General features: G+C 45.1%; 1 protein-coding gene across 1 annotated transcript; it reads right to left on the bottom strand.

Moving 5' to 3' along the window:
- Positions 1–6: 6 nt before the first annotated feature.
- intu (inturned planar cell polarity protein) lies at positions 7–13746 on the bottom strand. The gene is made up of 16 exons (XM_083676421.1): positions 13525–13746; positions 11556–12148; positions 10873–10958; positions 7741–7944; positions 6148–6266; positions 5783–5872; positions 5440–5517; positions 4894–5077; positions 4572–4625; positions 3962–4024; positions 3307–3528; positions 2025–2528; positions 1663–1757; positions 1166–1355; positions 813–952; positions 7–145 (listed from the first exon to the last, which is right to left on the bottom strand). Exons 1-16 carry the CDS (start codon positions 13671–13673, stop codon positions 34–36), a joined length of 2883 nt encoding a protein of 960 aa, XP_083532547.1. The 5' UTR covers positions 13674–13746; the 3' UTR covers positions 7–33.
- Positions 13747–20834: the final 7088 nt, after the last annotated feature.

Below are 20834 nucleotides of genomic sequence, written 5' to 3'. Positions count from 1 at the left end.
GGCTTCCCTGGGAGCTGGAGACTAGGAGGCTCCTCACAAAGCCAGGCCGAAAGACAACCTGAAGGCCATCTCTACTGGAACCTCCGCCACAGAGTCATGGAAACACACATAGAATTCCTGAGGGACGGGTTCTAGAAGCATCCGACTGAAACAGAAACAACATATGAAGTCAGAGAAGTTATTTTGTTGCCAGTTACTATGTCTAAAGGTAGTGGAGAAATGGTAAGGCATCCAAACGTGGAGTGACAGAAAAACAGTAGTTGGAGAGGCTAATGGAGAAGCACTATAGGAAAGTGGACAACTTGAAGAGCTAAATACTGCAGCAGCAACTCTCCATACTCAGCATAGGGCAGCATTCCACTGAAACCCAAACTCTGCTGTGGGTGGTGATCTGCTCTCACTCCAGCTGACTCTGGTGTTTTACTTTCCCTTTGTTTGCCCCCAGATGGATCTCTCTTCAGGGACCAGCTACAGACACACTCCCTCCCTAACCTCTCTCTAACCTAGAGTTGCTCCAACAGAAACAACACAGCTGAGACAGAACTTAAGTGTCACCTGTCATTGCTGTATGAGTCTGCTCCCATATGCCTTAGCTACTGTACAATCCCAGCATTCATTACAGGCAGGGTAAATATGATCATGATTAGTGGACTCAATAATGTACAGTAGCGTTGGGAGTTTCCATCATTCAGAGTAGACAGACACAGTGGCTATGTTTCAAACAGTATCATATTCTCTATTTAGTGCCCAACTTCAGAGCCATAGGGCTCTGGTCCAGAGTAGTGCACCTTATAGGGAGTAGTCTCACATACCCAATGACCCAGTAGGTCATGGTAGGGGCAGGCTTCCTCTGATCAGTCCAGTTTTCAGGTTTGCACTGGAACAGAACCCCATGCTCCTTCACTGGGCCCAGCCCATGGGTTCCCTGGGATCTATCTGCACCACGCCTCCCCTGGTCAGAGTGAAACACACACACACACACACACACACACACACACACACACACACACACACAAAATCTCCAATGACACCTAATCACCACATGAAAAGAGAAGACAGTATAAACACACACTGCCTTTGTTACTTCTTGATTACAACACAGATGCATCCTTGCATAAGGGTGTGTATATATTCCTGTGTGTGTGTGTGTGTTTCTGGAACTCACCCTGGATGGTAGACTCTGCTGGAAGGCAGCTCGTATGGACAGGCAGCAGTGGTGGAAGTTGCGTATGAGCTGTGGGTGTATGGAGCCGCTGAGCTGAGCCACCTCCCTGTGTGTGGGAGCAATGAAGATTCCCTGCACCGTCTCCATCAGCACATAGTGGAACAGGGTGTTCTCAGCCCCCGACGTCAGCCTGACCACACAACAGGGTTAAAGGATGATTTGTAGGGCTAAGCCACATGACCTGACCAAGAAAAGCCCTAGTTATGGACTATAACTATGGTGTGATCAGGAATAACCCCTGGCCCCAATTATCACAGCAAGGAGGGATAGCCTGCTTATAGAGGATAGTTTTAACTGAGCAACCACATCAGGGGGGGTGTTTTTGCGATGTACTAAATGTTTTGGCAAGTTTTTCTTGAATGCTGTACATTTATACAGCTGTGGAAATTATTTTCCTTATGAGAGGACAATAAATGAAAGCGACACGTCTCACTTACTTCATGGTGTTGTACATCTCCTCAGTCTCCCTCTCGGTGAGGCTCTTCTTCAGGGTTCCCAGGTAGAACGGGTTAGGGTGCTTCATCCTAGGAATCTGAGCAGACAGTACAGGTGAAAATGACAGAATCCACATGACTGTATTACAAACACCATGGTCAATAAAAACTCTCCACTAAGTGGTGAGAGTGTGCTTTATTTTACATAAATGTATATGAATATGTGTGCAATGGAATCTCATCAGCCACCAATGTTGAGTGATGCTATGGTGCTATAATAAGGGGTAAAACCTCAACCTCAACATAACAGAGTACAGTACATAGAATGAAGGCAGCAGCAGGAAGGAGGGAGGTTAGGACACTACCTTGAAGATGCCGCCACTGCCCCCACTCCCATCAGAACCTCCAGAGCCCAGCGAGTCCCTACGTGCCCCCAGCTTGCGGGCAGAGTCTGGGGTGGAGTGTGGGCTGAGCCCCGTGGTGAGAGAACCTCCGTCCAGCTGACCCTCACTCCCACTGTCCGACAGGCTTCTCTGAGGGCTAGGCCGGCGGGCGCGCTCCCCAAACAAACTACGGCCCCTGGCCCCAGCCGAGGGCGGTTTGACCGCCCCTGCCAGCTTGCTGAGGACGGGTGATGCAGCTGCCAGGGTGTCCAGCCGGTCCCTGGCGGAGGGCAGGAACCAGTCGGCACAGGAGAGGCAGGGGGCCGGGGGGGCTGCCAGTCGCTCCTCCAAGCCCACGTCCAGCCCCTCCAGCTGCAGTAGGGTGGCCTTGACCTGGTCCACATACACACAGTCAGGCCCTGGGGCCCCCAGGGCAGGGGAGGCACAGCCCCCCGCCTCCAGCAGCACACACTGCATGAAGTGCCTCTAGGTAGACAGGGAGACAGAAGGAGTGGGTTAAGGGGCAGGGACTTAGTTTTATAGAAAGTGTGATGGACACTGTGACTGGGAAGACTGGGGAGGCTGTCAGATAGAACTACCTCTGGGAAAACAGAGATAAAGCATATGGGTGGAAGGACATATGGACAGATACTGTGAGTGTGTGGGGCAGAGTGCTAGAACTAGAGGGGAAGAGAATGCCATGGGGAAGGTGGAAGAGGGGGTATAATCTGATAGGAATGTGTGTTATTCAGAAAGCAATAAGAGCAGCAGCAGGGAGGGAGATAAGCAGAGCATGGGGGGTAGGGGGTGGCAGAGCATGGGGGGTAGGGGGTGGCAGAGCATGGGGGGTAGGGGGTGGCAGAGCATGGGGGGTAGGGGGTGGCAGAGCTGGGAGGATATTGGGGAAATGCATAAAACCATACATCACTGGATCATCGTATATTATACATACAGAATCCATATGCCAACTGTGGTAGGGCAGGAACACAGGGTGGTGTGCTTCACTGTCATATAGGCTACCAAGGAAAGTCTCTTCCATTCATACCGATGACTACTGTTATTTTGACTAGATATTCTGACAGCTGGTATATAAAAGGAGTTCAATATCATATGGATGCAAATGACATCGTGCCCTGTGGCGGTGTCCTCATACAATCACACCGTAACTGGTCTGACTGGGGTAGAGAGGTCTTACCAGTCCTACTATGAGGAGGAAGCATATGACCACACTGTCACTGGTCTGACTGGGGTAGAGAGGTCTTACCAGTCCTACTATGAGGAGGAAGTAGCGGCCTTGAGGCTGGCTATAGCCTGGCCTGGTGGAGTGTCCGTTGGGCTGGGCACGGTGGCGGGGGAACACCTCCCTCCAGATGACCAGCTGACCCACGCGCTGCTCCGCGGCCAGGGGGAGGAGACAGTAGTGCTGGCAGTACAGGCACACATCCAGCAGGTCCTCTTTAGGGAGGTGGTTGGCTATCAGGTAGCCCTGGGGTTGCGCACACACACACACACACACACACACACACACACACACACACACACACACACACACACACACACACACACACACACACACACACACACACACATAGTTAATATACTTTATAAAAAAAGCACCTCCATACCTATTTATTCAGGTAAGTCCCAATGAGAGAAGTAAAGAAAGACAAGAGAGACCTGTTGCTTTTATACAGACTAATCTAAGCTAATATTTCATCTTAAGCCATTAAGCTGATGATCTGCTATCAATAGAATGAAGAGGTACAGCATTTTATCTCTTTGATATCCCATCTATATAATCACATTCAAGCGTGTCTCTGTTTGTATGGATGCCTTATCTGAGAGGCGTCTAGTTTCCCCTGGGGACAGGTGTGTATGGGTAAGAGCCACAGCAGACAGGTGGCAAGGGTGTGACTCACCTTGTAGAACAGACTGGAGCCCAGGGTCATGTACAGACGCCTCATACCATAGAAGTCCTCCGACTGCAGGAGAGAGGGAAAGGGAGGGGGAGAAGAAGGGATGGAGGGAGGGATGAGACATTAGGGTCAAACTGGTGTAAGGTTAGATTATGCATATTAAAGAAGCATAATCTTCCTCATCAGTTTTAGAAGGGCAGACATGAATGATTAAGAGAATCTCCAGGCTGCTGTTCCATCCTTCCCCCCCTCCTTATTGTCTTCTCCCTCTCTCTCTCAGATATCCTGCAGATATACAGGAGATCCCAGACCCCATTACTCCCTCATTAAATATACATGCTACGCAGGTCCATAAATAGACTAACCTTCTTCTCTCACTGAGGGAAGGACACAGCTGCTGGCTGTTAGCTAATGTTAGCTAATTACCAGACCCACTGGCTTAAAGCAGAATTTCACAAAAATTATATATATATATATATATATATATATATATATATATATATATATATATATATATAATATTTACTATAAAATAAATATTTTTTTCCGTATATTTCTCGTCATTGTCACCCATTGACATGGTCCCGAAATATCTGAACTTTAACTGTCTTACCATTTCTCCAAAATCTGATGATTCAAAGTCTGAGAGGACAGTATCCACCTCCATCTGTGGATAGACAGATCAGGGGAGGGTGACTATCTCTATTTCCAGAGGCCTGTGATTAGAGGGTTCAGACGGGCTGTAGCCCATACATGACCTGTTTGGGTCTCATGTCATTCATAATACTAGACAGTAGAGGGTAGCAAAGACAAGCACATCCAGTCAAAGTAAACTTCCATCAACATGGCAAAACTCAATCTAATTATTAGAAAAAGCACATTTCTAAAAGCAGTGTTCCATACACACCTTTATTAAAGCAGTGTTCCATACACACCTTTATTTCAGGCGGCAGGGTGAGCCATCGCACAGCTGGCAGACCGTCCAGGAACAAAGTCCCTGAGATGTCAGGGGGCGTGGCCCCGGGGCTGTCACTCAACCTGGAGGGCTGGATCAGCTGCTGGAAGAACAGGCAGAAGAAGTGGTCCAGCCTCGACACATGGTCCGCCTCACAAAATGCACTGTGGAAGAGGAACGAGGGAGGGAGGATGGAGGGAGGAGGGAGGGAGAGAGGGAGGGAGGGAGGGAGGGAAGGCAGGGGAAGCGGATGGAGGGAGAGGGGTGAGGGAGTGAAGAAAGGAGGGAAGGGTAGGATGGATGAAGGGAAGGAGGAAATAATGGAAGGAAGGTAAGAAGGACAGAGAGAGGTGTTTAGTTAAAATAAGGAGACAGTAGTTTATTTGGGCTTGATGTAACAGGTGGCTGTGGTACGTTTAACAAAGATATTGGGTTGGATTCAGAAGGGAAGCCAGAGAGACAGGGACTGGTCCTTCATCTGAAACAGGAAATGTCCTGTCAGCAGGGCTGGAAAATGACAACAAACCTGTCCAAAGAGCCGTACATCACGTTGAGAGTACGCACTACACCTCCTACAACCGCCTGGAGATAGAGCAGGGGAACCCTGGAGAGAGTCAGTGAAGAAAACAGTCACATACCAGGAGACAGTAGAAAACTCTAGGCTAGGAAAAACTCTGGACCCTAGTTATAGCTTATATCTAGAGGCCCAGAGTCAAGTTTAGTCAATACATAAAACGAACATAAAAACGGAAAACCTACAGACCTACTATTCATCAAAAGCTCTGGATATAACATTAACCAAAGCTACCATATGGGATTGAGTTAGACAGAGTATTGAATGTGAAGGTATGCATGTTATCCTGTGATACCTCTCAGCAGGCAGGCCAATGACCAGCAGGTTGTTGCTCTCCTTCCAGTAACCCACATGCACCAGGTGCTTTCTCAGCAGCAGAGAAGAGCTGAGAGGACAGAAGATGGGAGGAGAGGAAAAGAAAAGGAGGCAGAGGGGTAGAGAGTACACACAGAAATGTGTGTGTGTGGGGGAGGGGGGGGGAAACAGCAAGAGGGAAAGAAGAGAAAAAGAAAGGGGTAGGTGGAGGGAAAAGGACAGAGAGTGGAAAAATAATTAAAATCATGGTATGGAAAGTAGACTGTTCCTACAGATAACATGTTTCATCAGATCTCAACCCTTTTTATTTAATTGGGGCATTGCCTTCATTTTCTGAATTGTTACCTGACTATCTGTCCCCCAGTGACATTTTCCAGCATGTCACACAGTGTAAGGAAGATCCCTCTCACTCCTTTGAGCTGATTGGAGGCCTCAGATACAGGGTACTGGTACAGGATCTCATGCTGTGGAAAAACGCGCACGCACGCACGCACGCACGCACACGCACACGCACACACACACACACACACACACACACACACACACACACACACACACATTCTTTAGAGGGGAGCAGAGGGCAGGTTCTCTTTATGGTCTTTGATATTAGTATTCTCCACAGCATGCAGTGGCCTTTGAAAGATATGGGGCAGCCCACTTTGAGAAGGACTCTAGGGAGGGGTATGAGGACATTTGAAGAGCTGGGCCTCATTTCCCTGGATACCAGGACAAAAGCACAGAAGCTACTTATAGTGGCACACATTCACCTTTCAGTCCCAACACAAGCTCTACCACAGACCATCAGTGCACATGAAAACAAACATGAAAACACTCACCCACCCAGACTTCAAACCCACATTTTGAAATGCACGTACGCAGCCTGCACACATACCCTGTCTATGGTGACCGTCTCATATTTCTCCTACTCTACAATCAACGGTCTGCAAAATCAAAGTCAAACTTAAATGGCACACTGCACAACACTGTAATTTGAAAAACAAGCCGCCCTGCTCGCTGATGTGGCCTTCTCAACAACCCACTCTCCTCCCCTGCCTGTGGGCCTGGAAGAAAAGAGCTGGCTTGTGGAACATAGAATAAAACCATAAAGAAAAACATCAACCTCACCATTAGTCCACCACAGGGAATAAATCACAGTGCAAAGAGTCTGTCTGAAATGAGAGTGTTCCTCTCCACTGAGAAAGGAAACATTCCCTTGGATTAGCACTTTACTACAAGGCTGCTGACCTCTAAGACGGCCTCAAGGCTAAACTGCCCCAACGCATGTGTTCATCTATTGAGGCAAGGGTTTTATGTTAATCACTGTAATTCTCTTGTGTTACTTAGGAATTATGTCATTTTTAATGGCCATGTTGGTCAATGGCCCTTGGGGATAGATAAAACGTACTGAATAGAATCTATCGATCAGTTATTTCGAGGAACTGCCTTTGTTCTTGTCCTCCATCTCCTCCTTCTATAAATACCCAGAGGCCTTGGGAGCTAAACAGAGCGGTAGTTCTAAAACCTCTCAACTGTGTCAAAAAACAGAATGTGTGAGCCAAGCATTTGACTGCTGTGCAAGGGATTTACTATAGCTAAGGGAATGTTTAAACTTTCAATTATTCTAATACAGTTAAGCAGCTACTGGCTGCAGTGGATTACATCTACATAGCGCCTCTCTCAATAGGTCTCAAATCACTTTGCATGGTAAGGAAGTCACAATGGGTTTTGAATGAGAATAAGGCTGGGGTTAGAGGTTGCCCTGAACCACAGATCGAGAATCAGGTCACCCTACCCCCTTGTATAACTTTAGGCTAATTGGTACAGGGATGACAAAATACAGTATGTAACCCTGGATCAGTGGTTTTGGGAGGGATGACCTTGACCGTCTCGAAACTCGACCTGCGAGTTGAGAAAGTCTCAGGGTGCTACTTGACTGACCTCCTCCTGTGCAGACTCAGAGTCCAGTTTGAGTGACAGGTACATGATGATGTGGGGGATGTGTCCTATGGACATCTGCAGCTCCGCTGTGTCTTCTCCCCACAGCAGACGCACCAGCTGGCTGACCTGAGGGAAGGCTCTGGACCTGGGGGCTGCAGTGTCTACACCCTCACCTGTGCTGGCTGTCTCCAGGGTCAGCTTCACCTGGGAGAGAGGGAGAGAGAGAGAGAGAGAGAGAGAGAGAGAAAGTAGGAAGGAGCAAGAGTGTGTGTCAAAGACAGCGAGAGGAAAGGAAAAGGAGGGAGGGAGAGAGAGGGGGGGGAGAAGAGGAGGGAGAGAGTTATTAAAAAAGAACCTCATCATCATCATCATCATAATTCCTCTTCATCTTTCCACCACATTTAACTGCACGCTGTGTTTTTAAACACTTTAGAGGTGGTTGTTGGTTTGGTCTAAAAACAAAAGCCAGTGAGTTTATGTGGCTCTGGAGGATCCTGCTTGGCCAGGATCTACTGCTGGAGAATTAACCAGTGATCATATGTGTTTATGGCCAGAAGCAGCATCTAATCCATCCCATTACTAATAGCTCTACCCATGGGCTCCCCGTTTCATAGTTTGGCTTGGTGCTATAAGAAAGTAGAGGGGTATATACAAGCAGGCTCCCATCATTTTTTATTTATTCAGGAAGAGGAAAGAGAGTAAATTAAAGAACGGTGATAATCAGAGAGAGAGAGAGAGAGTCTTAGTCAAAAACAGATTCCACAGGCCTAGAACAGTGGCACGTCAACACAGAGTGCACAGCCTCATTCTCTTAGCTTTTTCCACACCACCATTCATGCACACAAACCCACAATGCACATCATCAAACTGCACACACATGAAAAAAATATGCTGCAGAGATGAATGGACGGTAGCACTCAAATAATCACAGAAGCATGCTGGCCATGCACTCTTATTATTCACAATATTAGTCAGACCCTGAATGCAAGTATGGGCACTCTTGCAAAGACACGCAGAAAGAAACTTTAACTTATACCTAACCTACTAGTAATACCAAAAATAAATCAGATACTTGCACGCATGCACACACGCACACACACACGCACACACACACTCACACAATCACACACTCACACTTGGAGCTCACTTTCAGCTGCAGCCTGTCAGCATGAGCGGGGCCTGCTAAGGACCTTTGGTTGACGTTAATTGAGGTAAATCAGGACCAGAGACCAGATGTGAACCCAAGTCTGTGACACTGTTTCCACAGTTCACAACTGCCATCCATGGTCCATGAGCCCACAACCACCAATCAAGAGGAGCTACCACACTCATATGATGCTGTTTCAACCAATGAAAACAGTATCAGGAAGTGTGCTGTGAAGGAGTGATGTGGTAAGGTGCAGCTATAGGGGCCACATCTGGTTCCAGTGTTTTTATCAACTAGGTAACACAACACCCTGATAACACAATACTGATATTCCACATGTTGTTCTGACCTCTCTTATGGCTCAGTGCTGATATCAGTCAAGCTTATGTGTATGAATAAACTAGGAATTTATCAGAACAATGCAATACATTGTTGTACAGAAATGTCAGAGAACACAAAACGTTTTTCTAGGGGCTATTCAATCAAGTTTATTACAAAAACATGTCAAGGAGATCACATTGGAGAGAGAGGTTGGGAGCTTCTCTACATTCACTTAAGACGTAGCATTCATTTCTCACTCCTATTTTTCAAATTCACCCGTCCCTTTAGGCGAGGCCAAAACATCTCCAGAGCCTGTCAGCGCAAACCACAGGCCATTTGCAGCGCCGGGCGCCAAGCCTGGGCCGGCGGCCATCTTGGTCATGGAGAGAGCAGTAGTGTGTTATTAGAGGCGCTCCGAGCTGTCACTGTACCTCTCTATGCATCTCAGACTGCCTGAGTCACTCAACCAGGAAATGTGATCGGCATGACTTTAGAGAACTAGGGATACAAGGTTACCAGTCAATATAAATGATAGGATGTTTGAAAGAATTGTCAAAGAAATATGGAAGTAATATGCCACAAAATAGATTTGAAATCATTTCACTCTGTGGGTAAAGAAGAATATCCAGTTTCTCTGGCTGACTGACTGCAGCACTTTCTCTCATCATAAATAATGGGGATGTGGTTAGGTTGGAGTGTGCTTTCACTAGGATTCCAGTCTAGTGATGTCAGTGAGCCAGTGAAAAGTACTATAAGGATGCTATGAAGATTTGCAGAGGGCACGATGGTGGTCCACCTTAATACAAACAATTGCTCCTCCCATATAATTGCTACTGGCTACACTCGACCTGGGAGGGCTGATTAACACTCACTCACTCACCCCTACCTACCAAAAGACAACTTTGACTAAAAATCATAACACCAGTTATTTGTTTATAGCTCTATTTTATATTTGTAGCTCCTTGACGTTGTTCAATGCCGCAGTCCTTAGCAGCCACAGCGGTTGAGGGCTGCCTTGTATTTTTCCACATCTCCCTCTCACTTCTCTACAGTGTAATTTGCTATCCGGCTGCATCTTCTAATCAGCTGTGCTTTCAGTGCCGCAGGGTAATGGTTGTCTTCCTGTGGCTTCCAAACGAGTCCCGCCACAGTCCAGGCTCTCTCTGCCGCAAACACCATCACTCCAGCCGGCACTCTCTCATTTTCAAATTCCTGATTCTTGGGGCCCTGCTTTTTCTGCGAGAGGACAAGACTAAGGGAAACTTCGAGCCGCCTTGAATGACAATCAAAGGATCAGTTGAAAAATCTAGATGGTATTCTCAAGGAGAAGAGGTGATGATTGTAACCTACTATATACGTTTTAACAGCTGAGAGAGTGAAGCTCAGAGGCAATAGGAAGGAGATGTCTACATTCAGTGCTGGTATATCTACTTTGCTGTGCGTCATAGGCCTACAATGGTTGCCTGGGCCTGCATTGCATGTGTAGAAACCAGCTTTATGCACTTCCAAGCAGAAGTGTTAGTTTAAACGAGGAGAGCTCTTTGTGAATGTGTTCATTCTGAGGACTACCATATGCCTGCTGTGTTCATTCAAAGAGCAAGTGTTCAGTAAAAAGGCTTCTAGAAAGTAAACATTTGATACCCAACCCCTCAACACACACTCACCTGTGTTGGGCCAGGAATACAGGAAAGAACCCTCTCAATGTTCTCTGTGGTAACATCTACATCATCGACTGCTACAAGAACATCACCTAAGAGAAATAGAAAATAGGCATGTGCATGAAAGCATATAGCCAAAATCTAAGTAAAAAATGTTTTGCTACATATTGAATAGAAATAGCATGGTTTTGTATCTGAAAGGTATGAAGATAGCCACAGACAAGTGTTTTAGGAATGCAATATACCACGCTGTTTTATTTTGTTGTTTTTGGAAAAAAAAGGGCTTAATTTACCCATGTGCAACTTGGATGTTCCTATCTCTGTATACAAAAGATTTAAACTGAGTTATTTCAGGTATTTAACCCGTCTAATTGTTTTAGCATGGAGTAGTGCTACATGAAAGGCTAGCTTTAAACACTAACTCATGTGGATATTGTTTTGTGGTGTTATTATTCAGTTTGCAATGCATTCCTGGATCTACCCAGTATTAGTGCAAAACTCCACAAAGCAACCTAACAAATACTGAGCTGGAAAACACTATTTGAATTTTAATCGCATCGTATCAACACACAGGCCAGAGGTTTTTCCTGACCCTTAGTCATGTGTCATAACTAGGGCCCACCTGTTTTTTTCCTACATATCAACCATGTCAACAAAACAATTCCTTGCATTTGGTATTCCAGCCTCACCAATAAGGATCTGTGCACACTTGATGGCTGGGGTGTTGGGGACCAGGCCATGGATGGTGAGCCTCTCCTCTCGTCTCCCCGCGGGCTCTCCCTGGCCCCTGCTCCAGGAGGAGGGGCGATGCACTACCCCCAGCAGGGCCTCCAGCAGACCTCCTCTCTCTTGGAGTGGGGGGGAGCAGCTGCCCAGGCGTTTGGGGTTCAGGTAGACACACACCTCCTTCAGCTGCTGTTGCTGGACTACTACCCCTGGCCGCTGCCCTGCCTGGTTCTTCAGGATGGACGCCGGCCGTGAGGAGGAGGAGCCGTCTTTGCCCGCCTCTGGCCCTCGCCGCTGAGAAGGCCTCCGCTTCCTCCTCAGGATCCTGGCCAGTCTCTTGAGCTTGGGTTCCCCTTTCGTCTGTGTGTCAGGGCGCTTTCTGGACTCCTCTGTGATTATCTCCGCCTCCTTCTCGCTGAAGCGCACATGATTGGTGGAGACACCCTGGTTGGCGCTGGCCTGGGCCAGTGCGGCCTCCTCCTCTCCCTCGCTCAGCTCCAGGTAGAACAGCTCCCCGTTCTTCTGAACGTCGTCCAGCCATTCTGGCTCAAGGTCACTGGAAAAACAAAGAGCATAGTCATGGTGCCCTGAAAGAGGGAAGGGATGAGCACTTCTTCAGGCAATCCCTTCAGTATACAGCACATACTGCACTTACTTACAAGTGTACTTAAGTATACTTACATAGCCTACATATTAATTACATAATAACATACTAACTCTATATTAAAATTGAAAGGAAGCACAATTGCTCTTATATTGCTGAACTATATCGTATACAACCAAAGGGCCATCATACACAGGTGTTAAGGTTTATGACATAAAATGTTTTTTTTTTAACTTGATAATGTTGCAAAACAGCTACATTTACAAGCTGTTTCATTTGCCCTCAGTGTCTGACATACTCTTTCCCAGTAGAGTGGGTTTATGTTGCGAATCATGTGACCATTTGGAGAAAGAAACCAACATGCCTCTACAAAGACTGGAAATGGCATTTTTTAACAAGCAGACAGTAAGAGGGAAACCCACACCCCCGCCCTGAGAAAGAAAACCCCCATAACTCTGCGAAAAACTGAAAAACAAAAATTCAACCAGGCATTTTTTTGTTCTGTTTCCCTAAATTAAGCCATGCTGACCCTGTGGTAGGCTCTTGGAAACCACATCCATAAATTCACTAAGGATGGCGAACAGCATATAATTATTTATGAAGGTTAAGTTTCCAAATTGGAAACAGAAATTTCCCAAAACTCTGAAAAACATAATAAGAAAATTGAGTTGAGGCCCAGTAGAGTGGAATGCTCCTTTTCCCTTAAGTCTACAATGACTGTTCCTCTGCTTTTCCATGTTTCTTTTACATTACTGTACCTTATTACCTCAATTTTCTTCAAACAATTTAGTTTTTTATTTTATTAATCATAGATTACACATCTCTCTGGGTGTTGAGAGGGCCAGACAAGATTGAAACTGTTTTGATGTGAAAATGTTAGTTGGATCAGGGAAGGACTGATCAAAACCAGGCAATGTATTGATCTATTCGGTTGCACACAATCTAAGCACACAGGTGAAATACACATACAAAGATAAAAACAGATGGTGTTTGGTTTGCTTGGAATAAGTATAGTACATGCAGGAATAAACGGATACCAATCAAGATGTTCTAAACGTTTTCACACCAATCTGGGCAAAGCGCGTAATATTCAAGTATCAAACTATTTTGGAATATTGAATATAGGTTATAGAGAGCCGGTCAGCCGCATTGACTGTCAGGTGAAGAAGCTAAGGTGATGTCGTGGTTGATTGATGAGAGGCACACTTTTACAAGCTACGTTTTTGGTGGGTCCTGTTTATGTTGACAAAAAAACGTTCTTCTTCTCATAACGAGGCGTCTCAGACGATTGGCTTTCTTTTAGTTAGGGAATAATTAAAGTGTCTTACTCGGAGTAGTCGGAGTTACTGTAACTTGATGGTGTGGATTCACTGTCGCTGCCGTTGTCATGCTCACCCTCCCCATCTTCGCCCTCCTGTCTCGGGGGCGAAGGAACATATCTAGAAGCCATTATTCTGTTTATTTCAAACGCGCGCATATATAACTAATATCTGTAAAGTTAAGTGAAGTTTTTCTTGGATGAGCATAGACATTCTCTCGCCATGTTGTCTGCATACGGGTTCTCTCACTGTGCCATGTGACGCAAATATTCTCGTTGTGGTTGGTTGATCCCAACGTTGCCCTGACAACATGGAAGCTTTCAGTTTGTAGAATAGAAAACAGAAGGTACAAAATCACCCATACCTCATATAGCCTAATGCATGTGCACTTTACTGTCCGACATTCACTAGCTACACCATTCACGATCGTTGAGATGCTTCAGTCACTCAGTATATCGCAACAATGAATGTAAAAGAACGTAATGTCAGAAGTGGGATTCGAACCCACGCCTCCAGAGGAGACTGCGACCTGAACGCAGCGCCTTAGACCGCTCGGCCATCCTGACATGTAAAGCAGACTTTTCCCAGACCGATTAAACTTTACTTATGATGAGCTGTAACGTAAAAAAATAGTTGCACAGGGAGTTATTCCTAACTTAACCCAAGATAATACTTTGAGAGCAAATGTAATATATAAATATATACATTGAGTATGTGTTGGCTCAGACAAAGTCAATTCAATTTTTGTTTTCAATTAGGCTCAGTCAGATGGGCTTTAAAACAAAACCAAATAGTCGACAATTTAACAAGTTCCTTTCAATAGAACGGCATGCCTTTTCTTTTGCGCGCACCCTCTTCTTACTAACTGCACGAGGTCTTTAAATCCCCTCCGGCATTCAGTGCTTTGGACAAAGTAACTTGCCTAAAGTGTAATGAATGCACTGGGAAACACAAACATGAGCATGCACATATTCATATCAACTAAGTTACCCTCATTCGTGCTCATTTTGAATCATACTAACCTGTATAGAAGTACGCTGCGTATAGAATCAAAGTCCTCTAAATTCTTAGAGAATGATCTGACGGTTCCTCCATCTGAAGCAATGTTAAACATTATCTATGTTTCATGTTTTCATGGACGGATCGGTCCAGCGCAATTCATAAACGGTTTGCGACACTACACTCTGAGAATTAATACACATCCATTTGACAAAAAGTCCACTGATTGCTTGATGAACGGTGCAGTTCTGGAACAATCGCAGGCAGTATTTTAAACATTTAAATACATTATAATGTTTAAATGATAATCTTCTGTCTGGATAAAATCCTTTCCCTTTTAGAATGAATAACCACTGCTGCTTTCGCCCTGAAAAGAAGAAGATAAAGAAGATAATTCTCCTCCCGAATTCTCACGTCAATCACTCAAAGCTACGCTCGCAGCTCCCTCAAGTTGCTTTTGAAGAGGAGAAGAAAGCGGTCCTGAATACTTATCCAGACAGCCAACACACATGCTCAAGTTGAGCCGAGCCTGGTCGTGTGCAAGTCTACTTGCCAGGTGGGGGGTAACGGACGCTGCCTAGCCGACTGTGTTCAATAGCTGAAGGGGTTTCACTTCGTCAGGGAACCTCAAAATGTAATGTCTTATGTGTTTTGCAGATCAGTGGGATGATAATATAGGCATGCACCTGACTAAACTTGTAAATCCATGAAAAACAGAATGCCGGTATTTACACATTTATTTTTTAGAGATTTTTGTAATTCAACATAATGCCTCTGGGGCTGGGGACCTGGGGTTGGTGCCAGGTTTGGCGTTGGGTCTCGGGGCTGGAACCTGGGGTTGGTGCTGGAACTTGATCCTGTGGCTGGGAGTCGGGGTTAGGTGCTGGGTCTGGAAACAACCTGGACTGTGGTTGGTGTGTTGGTGATCTGTAAAGGTGGGATAGTGGGAGAGAGAGGGGGGGGGGGGGCGTGTAAGGAAGGTGTAAAAAGGTGCAAGGTACCTCCCTGTAGAAAGGAGGTGTTGATCATCTCAGGGTCCTTGGGCTGGTGCTGATGATGCTGGCTGGGACCGGGGCTTGTGCTGGAGTTGATGGGTTGGGTCGTGGAGTGTGTGCGCTGCTGCTCTGATGGGGTAGGCAAGGGGCTGTTACATGTGTTTGAGGGAAGGTGCACTGAACTTCCCTGTTGTGGTGGGTGTTGCTCCTCTCCTGGTCCTTGTGCTGGGGCTGGTGTTGGTGCTGCTGGCCAGGGCTTGTGCTGGAACTGGTGCTGGTGCTGGTACTGATGGTGCTGTTGCTGGTGGTGGAGCGTGTAGATTGTAGATTGTAGAGGTTGGGCAATGTGATACTGGTTCTGGGTTCGGGTGGGTTGTGGTTGGTCTGGGTTGAGGGGTGGTTTATATGTTGACATCTTTCCATTTTGCCACCCCCCATACCGCTCTCGCCTGGTCCGGATTGTTCTTGCAGTCTGTGATGGCATGGTTGTCAGGTTGACGCTCTGCTGCTTTCGCAGTATGTTTTGGGTCATTGTCCATCTGTATTGTGAAGCGCCGTCCAATCAACTTTGCTGAATTTGGCTGAATCTGAGCAGACAGTATATCCCTAAACACTTCAGAATTCATCCAGCTGCTTCTGTCTTCTGTCACATCATCAATAAACACTCGTGACCCAGTGCCATTGGAAGCCATGCATGCCAATGCCATCACACCTCCTTCACCGTGTTTTATAGATGATGTGGTATGCTTCGGACCATGAGCAGTTCCAAGCCTTCTCCATACTTTTTTCTTCCCATCATGCTGGTACATGTTGATCTTAGTTTCATTTGTCTAAAGAATGCTGTTCCAGAACGGGGCTGGCTTTTTTAGATGTTTTTTGGCAAAGTCTAATCTGGCTTTTCTATTCTTGAGGCTTATGAATGGTTTGCACCTTGTGGTGAACCCTCTGCATTTGCTCTTGTGAAGTCTTCTCTTTATGGTAGACTTGGATAATGATATGCCTACCTCCTGGAGAGTGTTCTTCACTTGGCTAGATGTTGTTAAGGGGTTTTTCTTTACCATGTGAAGGATCCTGCGATCATCCACCACTGTTGTCTTCCGTGGACATTCAGGCCTTTTGTGTTGCCGAGCTCACTAGTGCGTTCTTTTTCCCTCAGAAAGTATCAAACTGTTGATTTGGCCACTCCTAATGTTGCCGCTATCTCTCTGATGGATTTTTTTTGTTTTTGCAATGTAAGGATGGCCTGTTTCACTTGCATTGAGAGCTCCTTTGACCGCATGTTGTGCGTTCACAGCAACAGCTTCCAAATGCAAATGCCACACTTGGAATCAACTCAGACCTTTTACCTGCTTAATTGATAAAGAAATAACAAAGGAATAGCCCACACCTGTCCATGAAACTGCTTTTGAGTCAATTGTCCAATTACTTTTGTTCCCTTGAAAAAGAGGGGGCTACATATTAAAGAGCTGTAATTCCTAAACAATTCCTCCAATTTGGATGTGAATATCTTCAAATTAAAGCTGAGAGTCTGCACTTTAAGCCCATATTCATTATATAACTGTAACTTTATTATGTTTTGGTAAACAGCTAAAATAACAAATATTGTGTCAGAGTCCAAATATATATGGACCTAACTGTATACACTCACCGAACACTTTATTAGGAACACCTGTACACCTTCTTTTTACATTTACATTTATGGCATTTAGCAGATGCCTTTATCCAAAGCGACTTACAACAATACATTTGTTTAAGTAAGTGAATCATCTATCCAACAGTCATCATAAGACAAAGTAATTAATGCTCACACCAGGGGCCATTGGCAGTCGTAATGCCAGTAGGCTAATTTTTTATTTTTTAAAATATATTTTATTAGCAGGAGAGAACCTTCTCATGGTGGAGGTGGTGTAATGGTGTGGGGAATGTTTTCTTGGCATACTTTGGGCCCGTTAATACCAATCAATCATCGCTTGAATGCTACAGCCTATTTGAGTATTGTTGCTCACCATGTGCATCCCTTCATGGCCACAATTTACCCATCTTCTAATGACTACTTCCAGCATGATAATGCAACATGTCACAAAGCAAAAGTCGTCTCAAACTGGTTTCATGAACATGACAATGAGTTCAGTGCTCTTCAGTAGCCTTCCCAGTCACCGGATCTGAATCCAATAGAACACCTTTGGGATGTGGAAGAACGGGAGATTCACAGCTTGAAAGTGCACCTGAAAAATCTGCAGGAATTGTGTGATGCAATCATGTCATCATGGACCAGAATCTCAAAGGAATGTTTCCAACATCTTGTGGAATCAATGCCATGAAGAATTGAGGCTGTTTTGAGAGCAAAGGGAGGCCCTATACAGTATTAGTATAGGGTTCCTAATAAAGTGTTCAGTGAGTGCATTTTCAGTGATGAATGATCATTTGGAAATTACAAAAATAACCTTACAAGTGCACAGGGTAGGTGTTCAATTTGAGATTGGTAGTGGTAAGTAAATTGCCCACATCTCCGACATAATGTAATGCATACTAGTGCGTCTACTAGTTCAGTAGATATTGAGATGCAGAGCTTTTATATGGTTGAGACAGGATTTGCTTATAATAACCCAACTTCCTTAGCTCTGTATGTTTGCATGCATTATCAACAGTCCTAACATACATGCATGAAGTCAGTCCCTGTATTTTTAAACTGTTACGTACACATTGCACCACCTGTGTCAACATTAATCTATAGGTAGAATAATAAGTACTAACTGTAATTTCACTCCTTGGGCCACACTCTTTTGGGTCGACCTTGTGATAATCTTTATAATATGGATATTATACACTTTCTGATTGTGAGACCATACTGCCCTCTTTTGCAAGTGCTGGTACTTATCAACTTAACTACAGTACTCCATCAGACCCATAGGCTTGCATATAAAAGATCAACCATCGATCACAGCCACATATATACAGTATATACACTCACCGGCCACTTTATTAGGTACTCGTTAACGCAAATATCTAATGGTGTGGGGGATATTTTCTTGGCACACTTTGGGCCCCTTAGTACCAATTGAGCATCGTTTAAACGCCACAGCCTACCTGAGTATTGTTGCTGACCATGTCCATCCCTTTATGACCACAGTGTACCCATCTTCTGATGGCTACTTCCAGCAGGATAACGCACCATGTCACAAAGCTCACATCATCTCAAACTGGTTTCTTGAACATGACAATGAGTTCACTGTACTCCAATGGCCTCCACAGTCACCAGATCTCAATCCAATAGAGCACCTTTGGGATGTGGTGGAACGGGAGATTTACATCATGGATATGCAGCCGACAAATCTGCAGCAATGATGCTATCATGTCAATATGGACCAAAATCTCTGAGGAATGTTTCCAGCACCTTGTTGAATCTATGCCACAAAGAATTAAGGCAGTTCTGAGGGCAAAAGGGGGTCCAACCCGGTACTAGCAAGGTGTACCTAAGAAAGTGGCTGGTGAGTGTATACAGTGCCCAGCATAAGTAATGGGACAGTGTTTTTTGCTCTACACACCAAAGCTTTGGATTTGAAATCAAACAACTATTCTATGAGATTCTCAGCTTTTATTTGATGGTATTTGTGTCCATATTGGTTTCACCATTCAGAAATTACAACACTTTTATGCACAGTCCCCCTATTTCAGGGTACCCAAAAGTGATGGGACAGATTGATCAAATGTCCAAATTAAGCACTCATGTTTAGTAGCACAATTGTTTGCATGCAATAGCTGCCTGAAGCCTGCGACCGCTTGACCCCACTTCTCTGGTGATGCTCTGCTAGGCCGGTACTGCAGTCATCTTCAGTTGTTTTTTGAGGTCTTCTTGCCTAAAATGAGGCAATCAGGAAATTAAATGCATGTTCAATTGGATTTAAATCTGAAGATTGACTTGGCCATTAAAGACCTTTTTTTGGCTCTGAAAAACACCCTAGTTGCTATGGCAGTATGTTTTGGGTCATTGTCTTACTGTATGATAAAGCATCATTCAATGAATTTGGAGGCATTTGCTTGCACTCAAGCTGACAATATGTTACTGTACACTTCAGAATACATTCTACTGCTGCCGTCAGCTGTTAGAATCATCAATTAGGACAAGTTAGTAAGTTCTAGTGGCAGCTATACATACCCAAACCCACCATGTTTCACAGGTGAGGTGGTATGCTGTCAATCTTGGGCAGATCCTTTTTTCTCCAAACTTTCCTCTTGTAATCACTCCGCTACATGATTTACATTTATTTACATTTATGGAATTTAGCAGACGCCTTTATCCAAAGCGACTTACAACAAATACATTTGTTTAAGTAAGTGAATCATCTATCCATCAGTCGTCATGAGATAAAGTAATCAATGCTCGGACCAGGGGCCCTGGGCAGTCACAATGCTAGAAGAAGGAAAAATTACTTCTTTTTTTTAACATGAGAGAAACTTGTACAGGGGGGTAGTGGGGTGAAGAGGTCTTTAGGGACCGTAAAGATGTGGCCTGAAGAGAGGGGTCTTCAATCTGCGGCGGATGATTGGTCATGACTCTGCAGTCATGACAGCTACCATCTTATCTGCCCACAAGGCTTTTTTCAGACCTCTGCAGGCTTTTTAAGTACTTTTTAGCAAACTGTAACCTGACCATCCTTTTTGAGGATAAGTAGTGGGTTGCATCTTGCAGGGAAGCGTCTCTAGTTTGGCTGGTGACGTATTCTGCGGATGGTAGTCTCTGATACATTGACGACTACCTCCCGGAGAGTGATCCTGATCTGTGGGACAGTTGTTTTATGACTGAGGAGAGCTGTCTCGAACTGTTTCCTCAGGATGACCTCACATACCTCATTCCAGACGCTGAACTGGCTTGAACTGGATGTTTTGTTTGTAACATATGCAGAGGAAAAGCCATATTTTCCCTTATACAATGTGTCATACCAGGGTTTGCTCCTAAAGACATGAGACATGTTCAGTGTTGTCTGTCTGGCTGCATTCTCATAAACCTTGCCTTATGCTGCTTTTCATGTTTCGGCCTTGGAACGAATGAATGCTGACAAAGTGCACATTCTTGGTGGGCTTGTGGATGAAAGCATTCAGAAGGTATCTCAAAGAAAATAGTTTGAAGAGTAGAATTGAGAATCTATTGCAGTTTTGAATGACACATATTCATGCATGTGTATGGCTTTAGACTGTGCGTCATTATACATACGTATGTGACACTGTTGTTGGAACCATGATGTCCCATTGAGACCATATCTGTTCCTTTATCCTGTCTCCCTGCAGAAGATAACCTACCAGAGGGCGAGGGAACTGAGCTCCTGC

The sequence above is a fragment of the Argentina silus genome (assembly GCF_951799395.1).
Source record: "Argentina silus genome assembly, chromosome: 1".
Lineage (NCBI taxonomy): Eukaryota > Metazoa > Chordata > Actinopteri > Argentiniformes > Argentinidae > Argentina > Argentina silus.
The sequence above is the reverse complement of the archived record's forward strand: the minus strand, read 5'-3'. Positions and strand labels throughout refer to the sequence as shown.

What these genes read in the sequence shown, in the direction of transcription:
- intu (XM_083676421.1), bottom strand. Translation starts at nt 13,673, where the DNA reads ATGCGCGCGTTTGAAATAAACAGAATAATGGCTTCTAGATATGTTCCT. An exon ending in GTGTGCACAGATCCTTATTG is followed by an intron (nt 10,959 to 11,555) that starts GTGAGGCTGGAA and finishes TATTTCTCTTAG; the next exon opens with GTGATGTTCTTGTAGCAGTC. An exon ending in ATGACCTACTGGGTCATTGG is followed by an intron (nt 146 to 812) that starts GTATGTGAGACT and finishes TTTCTGTTTCAG; the next exon opens with TCGGATGCTTCTAGAACCCG.